This window comes from Neodiprion fabricii, chromosome 1, assembly GCF_021155785.1.
Source record: "Neodiprion fabricii isolate iyNeoFabr1 chromosome 1, iyNeoFabr1.1, whole genome shotgun sequence".
Classification (NCBI taxonomy): Eukaryota; Metazoa; Arthropoda; class Insecta; order Hymenoptera; family Diprionidae; genus Neodiprion; species Neodiprion fabricii.
In genome coordinates this window covers 29,330,367-29,340,045 of record NC_060239.1, presented here as the reverse complement: position 1 = coordinate 29,340,045, position 9,679 = coordinate 29,330,367, and the positions used below count along the sequence as shown (strand labels likewise).

The following is a 9,679-nucleotide window of genomic DNA, read 5'->3' as shown; positions in this document are numbered from 1 at the left end:
AGGATTCTAGACCGTAATTGGAGTATAGTTCGTGCTGTGGGGTTATTTCGACAAGAATTTCCATAGTATAATGTAATCGCCAAACCATTTCGCGAAAAAAAGGAAAAACACAACTGTGTAGCCAACTTACGTGCGCGGAATATATTGCGACATTCCTTGCGTCGTGAGAAGCTCAATTTTTATTGAAATTCTTGGAGTAGGAACGTATAGAATGAATTGTCAAACATCTATCGACGTACGTAACTACAGTTTACAGAGCTAATTATAATATTTCCACCGTCGTCACATGACTCTCGCGACTATTTCAATCGCATCTCGCTAAGACTTCATCGACGTTGTTTTCACTCAATATTTCGAAACAGTAAATATGTCTTCGTTGTACACGATTACACGGTTTGAATAAAGTTTAAAACACTTTAGCTGCTGCGTCTGCCCGTATAATATCCCGCTATAACCATCAAACTCCACTCCGTTTGAGCTGATTCGCACAGTACGTTAATTTTATGCGAGTAACGTGCAAAGTGCACGGTGAAGATGTACAAGATGAGCTTTTGGAGTGCGATTTCAGTAAAACAAATCTCTTTACGGTTTTTGCAACGTAAATGATGTCTGGAGATATTCTGAGGCTAGAAACGTCCGAATAGATGTGCGAATGAAAATTCCCAACTGTATTTGGCATGACTGCAATACTGTAGATAGAAAGAGTTTTCAAAGAGTTTGGAATCAGTTACTTGTGGTCAAAAAGCGAATCACACCAAGTACTGCGGTTTTACGCGTTCTTTTAGAGATTTACGGAAGATCCGAGGAGCTCATCAAATTGGCACAAGTTTTTGTGTAACTGCCCGTTGTCTAATGGTGTTTACTCGACGCGTAAAGTTTGTCGAAACGAAATGATATGGGTACGATAAAGCGACGAATGAATGATGAATCAAGGTTGACTCAATGTCACCCACGTGAAGAGGGTTCTCGTCGCCCAAGTTTATGGGCTGACGAAGCCAATTAAACTAGTAACAATTGTCACACCTTAACTCCGCGCTGTTTGCTTATCAATCTATTAACTACCCGATGTTTATACCGTCAGTATAAGGCGGTGCAGAGTTTCAAGCATGCTTCTGCACGCCGGCTACGCCTACGTGTCAATTAATCGACCAAGGTCGTGCGTCTGAGTTTTCCACTCGAGTGAAATTCTCAAAGTTAGAGATCCGCCCATGTGAGCTCGTGCAAGACGATCCAGCGAGGTCGCATCGGAGACGCATGAGAATCACCCACCAGTGGAAAAATCGAAGAACCTTGCGGCACGTGGCTGCCGCGTGTTCGATAGCATCCACACACGTGAACGTGAAGAAGCAAGGGCTCTCTACGGAGAAATAAGGGGGAAAAACCACGGGGGAGGGTGAAGGGGGTGGCGAACCGAGAAGAGTGGCCATGACGAGGCCGAAGGCGTTCGAAAACAGTCGTAGTCGCTGCTTAATGGAAACGCGGCTATTCCTACTACATTGAATAGTGGCGAAGGTAAGAGAGCGGGGATCGATCAGTCTTAATTAATTTGGAAAGCCCCACATCGTCGGGGGAAAGAGTGGCCAGATCTATCAACCCTCCGTTTCTTTTTCGGAGACTGCCTGATGGAAAATGGCAGCTTGCAAAAATTCTTTTTCTAAAACTGAAATACGAACACTTCACAAATTTTATTACACATGTCGCGTAGGTTTTTGGCAAACACGCCGAGCTCATCGGCTTCTTATTTCTTTCCGATTGCTGCAACGGGGGTGTTTACTTCTCGGCCTCCCGCCGAACCAGGGTCAATGCCCGGTCGTGCCGTGGGGTGTTTGCTGCAAAATACGGTTACACTGACTCTTTGTGTTCTTTCATCGACGTCCGTGACGGGTTCAACGAGAATTGAAACGTAAATCCAAAGATGGAGCGCCGCGAACAAATCGATCGCGAAAAAACACCGATGATTGAATCCTGCGGAGTTTTAATTACCGAAGGAAATTGATGGAAATGAAAATTAAATCATTTATCAAACTCAGACACCTTTCCACAATACACTGAGGAAAAAAAAAAAAGATTGGATACAAGATAGTATTTGTCTCGATAGTCCTTATGGCAGATAATTTATTGTTTCAAAAAGATATTTTTCATTGTTTCAATAAAAGTAATCCTATTTCAAATAAACTTTTCTTATTACAAACAAATAAACGTTTAAAATGATCAAATGTCTGCTGAGGACTAATGAAATAAATATTTTCTGGGATTTAGCTATCTTTTTTTTTTTATTACATCGCAATTAAGGTTTCGTTATCACGTGATGCCTGCGTGACGCCAATTCTCGGCATATATATATATGTGTGAACGAAATCGGCACTGTAAAGAATGTATTATACAGTGATATTATTCACAAGTCGGATATGCAGATCACAAAGGGTCAACGAAGTGCGAATCGACTCAACCAATAACAATATAAATAATACCACAGGATTCGAATACGCAATCTGCATCGCTAAATTACACGGTTGTCATGACTTATGATTCGAATACGAGTTATTCGGATGAATTTGCTGATCCTGACCGGTCCTTTGATTCATCTGAGCGTGACAAGGGCGGTGCAGGACTTCGATTGAATAGATCGGGCCGTAGAGGGTATTCCCCGATGCGATGGGAGAAAATCACGAGGGGGTGTGAGGAAACGCGCAATCGCAGAACCAATTTCGCGCGCACTCCGAAATCTCGCGGGACGCTGTCGTCCGGTGCTCGGTATCCTTGTCAGTCAGTCTCGCTCGAGCATTCGTGGCAGGTGGAAATTGTGTTTACCCGCGTTAACACGCTAAGGGCGCAGCGATACCGCGTATCCACAGGTTATCGGCAATTTGTGTGTTGCGACGCAGTGAATGAACCCGATCCGTTTACGTAAACAAGAAGACCGGACGGGCAAGTGGTGACAACCCGTCTCGCTCTCACCGCCAGTTGTCAAAATTGTAAACTCCATTCGGACAAGAATTTGCAAAAATATCACCTCGGCTCGCTGGTGTTACTACGATTCATACAATAATTATTTTTATCGTTGAAGAAAAAAAAAAATAAATAAACAAATTATCATCCCCTAATTTCGGCGGCGGACTTCTTGCCGAGTTTTTGGGGAGTTTGTCGGAATGCAACGACGCTTTGATGTGAATCGGTAAAAAAGCCAAGATACCTCGCACCTCGACGCCGGAAGTTCGGGGTATAGGGGGTAAATATTCATGGGCAGACCATCGGCCTCGGAACCAGAGGACCTCGTCGCTGCTTATGGCAACCTCGGCGTTACCCATTTACCATCAGGCCGGCGTCCCGGAGGCCCGGCGATCACCGGGTGTCGTTATTCCTCCAATAACCGCCTGCCCGCCGAGCAGTTTTCCGGATAAATTTCAGGACTTTTTCACCGCTCTGACGGAGGATGCGGACGACATGCCGAGCTTGCTCGAAGACAAACTCATCCCCAGGTACGTCTTTGTCTTTACCTACGGCTTAGAGAGTACGCCGCGATTGGGTTTCTCATCCTCTCGTTATCGCGGAAACTTACTTTCACTTTTAATACCCTCTTCGGCTTGTTTTCCTTCGCGTGATGACATCATGCTCGTATTTCCTTATACACGGCCACCGCCTGCCCGTCTTCCTTATTCTTCATCGAAGGATAGTTATTAGCTAATGATCTCGTGTTTTTCTTTTCCCCCCGAGTAAAGTGTTATACGCGGTATGTATCGGGCCTGTATAAGTATACGTGTACCCTACTTTGCTAGTGAATAAAGTGACGACGAAAAAAAAAATTATACCAATCAAGGCCTTGTATATTTTACCGCAGTATCACTCTAGGCCAATTTTTCTGACTGTAGAAACTTTTGTAATCTAACTAGAGATTTTTATCGGTGACAACCGATTTCATTACCGCGCATGCAGGTTTAGAATATTATATGGTGACCCTGTTTTAAAACTAATCACTCAGGTAGAAAATCATGGGCTTGTTGGCTGGTACCCGATTAAAGGTAAAGTAAAAGAAAAAACGTAACAATTTTATGCAAACCCAAGTTATCTCGCACCAACTATCGCTTGAGTTATGTATATTCTTATCGTTTACCACGGAAAGTTTACATCACGCACCGGAGACGCATATCCCATTGAATTCCCAAAAGGATAAAGCGTATCGCAAGATGGGGATGGATTTATGAAGGGAACCGAAATTTATCACGCTCGTGATAATCAAACTGCTAAAAAATAATTTATTTCATTTCACGGGTTTTAGATATATTTTTTATGAATTCAGTCGCAATACTTTTCAAAATCTGAATTTAAATATTAGAACGAAGTAGCCAATCACTGTCGTATATCCGAGTTTATCTTCATTATTTCTGACAATAACAGGCGATAAAAGAACCGGTGCGTATATAGATTTTGGGTTTGGAGAATGTTTTTTTTTTTTTCCTCATCCATCGTAATACATAAACATTATTTCTTCGAAAGAAGAACGAGTGAAACATGTGTAAAGCTAAAATTACAGCTGGCCTATCCTTGTCGGAAACTGCGAGTACGTCTCGATTGTATTTCTAAAATGCGGACGCCGATGTATTTCTGTCTTTTCTTTTCTTGCTTACTTTGCTTCGATCTCTGCGTGTTTCTCTTCACAAAAGCGAGTTTCCAATGAACTCGCCTCCGTAGTTCCAAGAAAAAAATCCACGAGTCGTAGCTTTGGGGTAAAATTTATCGTGGGAAAAAGTATTGTTGCGACGTAAAGAGAGAGAAATGTCGCCAAGATATACATGTATATTTATATATATATATATCTTGTTAAATGGCTGGGAACAAGGCTGCTTACTTTTGAGGGACCAATTACCGCCGTGTACTTCATACGCGACTCCCACACCTCGACAAACAACACTGAGAAAATCAATTTACGTGGACCTGGGGCAATGCTGCCGAATGTTAAAGGCAAGGAAAATAAGTTTGAAACATATTTTGCTGTGGGAGGCAAATTGTAAAAATACGGAATACGTGAAATCGAGTGAAGGATATATGCCCACGGATCGAAACGTCCGCCTCGAACCAACTTTTCGAGAATTTTGTTATAATGGCTTTGCGATGACAAACACCAAAATTATGCATTGTTATTCAAATCCTTAGCGAAACCAGAATCTTCGAAGTCGTCTGATTCGCCAGGTTGATTGTGAATGCCGAATAAATAAAAGTCCCTCGGGGAAAAAATCTTTCTCGTTATTTTTTCTGCGCTTGCTCTTGTGGTCTGATATATTAGCTTTCATGAACTAAAAGCCGAAACATGTGGAAGTATACTTTTTTTACCAGACGGTATCATTTTTCTCGGATCTAAAATTGCGGTGTGATTATTCAAAATTAATAGTTGCCAAATTCGTGTTAGCGAATTTGTAATTATTCGTCATCGTATAATTATTAAAGTTGACGCAAATGAGAATCAGTTATTTATCCAAAAACGTACACTACTGAATAATACATAAATAAAAATCTTACTGTAGAAATGGTTGAACCTATACAAGATATATTTTAGTGTAACGAACCATCATTATAACAGAAGTTGGTGTCGTTTGGCGATGAACTCTCGAAAATAAAAACACTGGACTTATTGAAAACTTAGTGAGAGACTCGAAAAATGCATGTCGGAAAATATTCGACAGGGAAATTAATACAGTGTCGAAAAATCAATACGCTCTTACACAATACCTTTTTAATTTCTACGATCATTTCAAGCATCCGCTGATTATCGAGCGATATTTTTACCTTTCATAGTGACAGCACGGCTGGGTTAGTCACGTAATTTCACTGCCGACAAAAGCTCGGGGAGCCTCAAATTTACCGAACAAAATTCGCTTCTATACGAGGTACGTACGGATCCCTCTTAAACTCGTCGTACCCATCAACAAATTTAGATCGAAGAGAATTCTCCGCCGATTCAAGTTATCCGTTGCGTCGAAAATCTATTTCCCCCGAGACGCAATGGTAATTAATCGAGTCATAATACATCCGGTAGCTTAATGCTACGAGGTCGGATGATTCGTTTATACTCGTAACGGTTACCCATAAGGCGAGTGGCAATTGATCCTAAACTCGATGAATATTTTCCGACGAAACTATGCCGCAAATGCAACGATGGCGCGCAAAAACATTGCCGGCGTTGGATTGAGTAGCTTGTAAGAATCTGGACGTCACATGTATATGTTCACACAATGTGACAAGTCCAATTGATACGTAACCATCGAGACGGAATTTTAATTACTTATTTGTTTTTTTTTTTTTGGAATCCCTTCGAACCCTGTTGGCAAAGTTTATAGAAAATTGTGACACCAATTACCACGTTAATCGAAATGTATATTATATAAGGACTGACGACTCAACATAAAGGATAAACATTTATTTTTAACGTATGACGCCTCAGAAAGGATAAGAGTTACTTTAAAGTTTTTTTTTTTGTCTTGTTTTATTTAATTTCACGTCAATATTTCTGACCAGTTTGATCGAATATAACTATTTATATAATTATAAGACTTACATCGCAATTATTCGTTCATAGCACCTGACCTACCAATATAAGAAATTCGTTACAAGCTCTTGAGATGAAATACAAGGTTTGAACGATCGTGACGGTCGTTACAACGCGCTCGGTAAAAGGACTGTGAACCTTCGTGGCTTTTTGCAGTTCCATAGAATTAAACGGTGTGTTTGAAGCTCTGTTCAACGTTTCTCCCCCTTTCCACTTCACCCTTTCACCGAACTCGCCTGTTTACACGAAAGCAGGCATGTCTGTCTGTAATATGCCGAGTTAATAACCCGCTTCCGCACACCACATTTCTTTCTGTCGTACCTGCATTTTCCGCTGCTTTGCTAACCTCCTTTCTTGTCTGTGGTTCTAGGAAAACAGAGCCGATTAACCCCGATTTCCGCCCACGCCTCTGGAGCAAACGAACTTTCCAACGGCGCAGCAGCGAGATCGAGGTACGTGCTCATCACGCTTCTTTCACCGCGGGCCAGGGCCAAAGCTCCTCCGTAGACGGGCCCAAGTCACCAAATCCTTCCAGGAGGCGAAGCTCCAGCATCGCCGTCGCCAGACCGACGCCAGATCTGCACAGGTAGGCATCCACTTCTTCTTGGCCTCACAATTAGCGTGAAATTTCACAGTCAGTGATACGCCAAGTCAAGTACCGGTAAACACTGTTTCCTGACTGTATTCTGGTTAGCTCTTTCTCGAATGAGCGAATTCCACTGGAATTGTACTATTCGCGGTCCGGGATTGTGGGTTACATTCAAAAGCAGGTAAAGGTGTTGGTTTGTATGGAGTAGAGTAGATGTACCGGTTTTGGTCATCTCAGTATCAGTTTAGGATAATTGTTTGATCGGCTGGCGGCCACATTCATTATTATACGTACACTCAAAGGGTTGAGCCTACAAGTGATGCAGAAGTGATTTGATTCAGGTAAACAATAATTTTCAGAGGTAGGCCAAGTATTAAAACCTCTCTCCAAAACTTGCTCTATGTCGGATTTTAGTTACGAATTGCGCAATTGAAGGGATTCATCAGAGTCAAGTTAAGAGGTACAGAAGATACGAAGATTAAATATTCTTGAAATGTAATATCTCTATGATCTGATACTTATCGAGTAGTTGAAAGAAAGGATGGAGAGACGACAGAACGTGCAAGCTAATTTTCTCTGTTCTTCCTTGCTTGTGTCGTGACTGCGAAAAAATTATCAAAGCTCGTCGTCTCGGACATTGGAAGCCTCGATGGTCTTTCATCGTATTCCCTAACCAGCATCTCTTCGAACTGGAGTGTTTTAGAATAAAAAGAATTTTCATTTCGCTCGCACTTGCATCCCGAAAAGCTTGTTTGGACAAAAAAATAAGCCCCTCAAAAGATGATGCCTGTAGGTTACGCGGAATACCTGCCGAAATCGCATTTTCTGATAAAAATCACGGAAATTCCATTTCCGTGCCATTTCGATAAGAGCATTTTTTTATTGCCGCTAGAAAAGTTATTTTGGGTCTGGAAACTGTTTCTATGGAATATGAGCTTGTTTTGTTACGGAAGAGTCACAAATTGTAATTCTTGAGTAAAAAAATAGTGATTAATCGGTTGATATGGTCTGTTTAGACCATTGTATTCCTTATTATCGATCCATAACAAAAATGACTGTGATAAACGTTGGGTAATACAGGATCTAACATCTTTTGAGGGGCTTATTTTTTTCTCCAAAACAAGCTTTTCAGAGTGCGAGTGCGAGCGAAATAAAAATTTGTATTATTCTGAAACACTGTAGTAGGTTTACTTGTTTTCTGTACTTATTCCCATAAATGGACTAATTATCGGCCAACTTATTTCCATAATTTGACTGTTGCCACGACGACTAGCTATAAGAAACCCTGTAGTGTACGTGTCACTATGCATTGATATTCCGCTGACGACACGACTATTGATTACTGGGTGGATTTGAGTAGCCAGGAAAGTCATGGCTTCAACCGATGTTTTCGACTATTGATTATGCGTACGTTTCGGTGAAGCGATGTTCGTTTCAAAGCACGCGTTCGTATCCCAGATTTATGCCACGAATTCGAGTGGATTGGATGATAATTTCTTAGAGAAGTGCCTTGCAACACTTGAATCATTACGACCGTATCGGAAATTGGTGATCGCTGAGAGTGAAAATAGGCATCACAGAAGCGGAGTAGTGCGAGGCATGTCGCACATTACTGACAAGTACCGCATCTCATCATAGCCGAACATCGGGAACGAAAGAACCGCTCAAAAGAGGCAGTCAACCGAATCTCTGGAAGAGAACTGCTTGCATAAATCACCGCCTAATGGAGATGTACAAGGTTTCAAACAAAGCAGTTCCAACGGAGTGACGATCACGCTTATTTTCAGGTTTCTTCAGGCAGAAGCTGGCCCATGGGGACACTTGTCTCCGTCTCCTAGAAGTCCAACCAGAACTGCTGCGATTAGTCCCGGCGGACTTTCGTCAACGTCACATCTGAGTCCCGGAGCAAGTCCCGGAGGACCAAGTCCAACAAGTCCTGCCGGTCCGGCGTCTGCGGGTCGTGGACCATCACATCGACAATACCGTTGCAGGACGAGCAGCATGCCAGCAGTCCCACGTCACAGAGTGAGTAGACAAGGGCGATAAAAGTTTTTCAAGCTTTTTTCACGAACCTGACAGATGCTCAAGAGAGATAAATTTAGCGCGACCTCGCAGGAAAACGGCTGGGGCAAATTAGGCGGTCCTATACCTTCGGGCTCGAACCGTGTTGATTGGTTCTCAATTAATATAAAAGAGGTCTAGACCGCAATTTATCAAGGCTTTTATAGCGTGTTTAACGCCTTCGCGCCTTTTTCCTGATAACCCGCAGCCCGGAAATTACGCCTTGGCAAACCGAAAGATGTAAGCACTTGTTTTGCTATTTAATTTGTGAACATGTTAACCTACTTCGTGATCATCTGAAATGCAGGTCTTCCGCTGTCGAATATGATAACACTTGGTTGTATACCCAAATTTTCAAGCAAGTGCGAAAACGACCCACCTTTGTCATCGTAGTATACAAAAGTTTGCGGACGATTAGAAAATTTCCTCACCCGAGTGTTTTCAGCCAGCAGCTGAGGAACGGTTTGATACTTTGCAGCCTCGTTTCT

General features: G+C 42.2%; 1 protein-coding gene across 5 annotated transcripts in view; it reads left to right on the top strand.

The window, feature by feature from the left end:
* Positions 1–2,764: 2,764 nt before the first annotated feature.
* Positions 2,765–9,679, top strand: part of LOC124187986 (GTP-binding protein REM 2-like) — a 29,262-nt gene continuing 22,347 nt past the window's right edge. For 2 of the 5 annotated variants that reach the window (XM_046580210.1, XM_046580211.1), the window contains exons 1-3: positions 2,768–3,479; positions 6,912–7,127; positions 8,918–9,155. In XM_046580210.1, coding sequence (XP_046436166.1) covers positions 3,286–3,479; positions 6,912–7,127; positions 8,918–9,155 — 648 coding nt within the window. In that variant the 5' untranslated portion in view covers positions 2,768–3,285. Of the gene's footprint in view, positions 3,480–6,911; positions 7,128–8,917; positions 9,156–9,679 lie in introns of all 5 variants that reach the window. The other 3 variants (XR_006872210.1, XR_006872209.1, XM_046580212.1) reach the window with 2 other exon arrangements.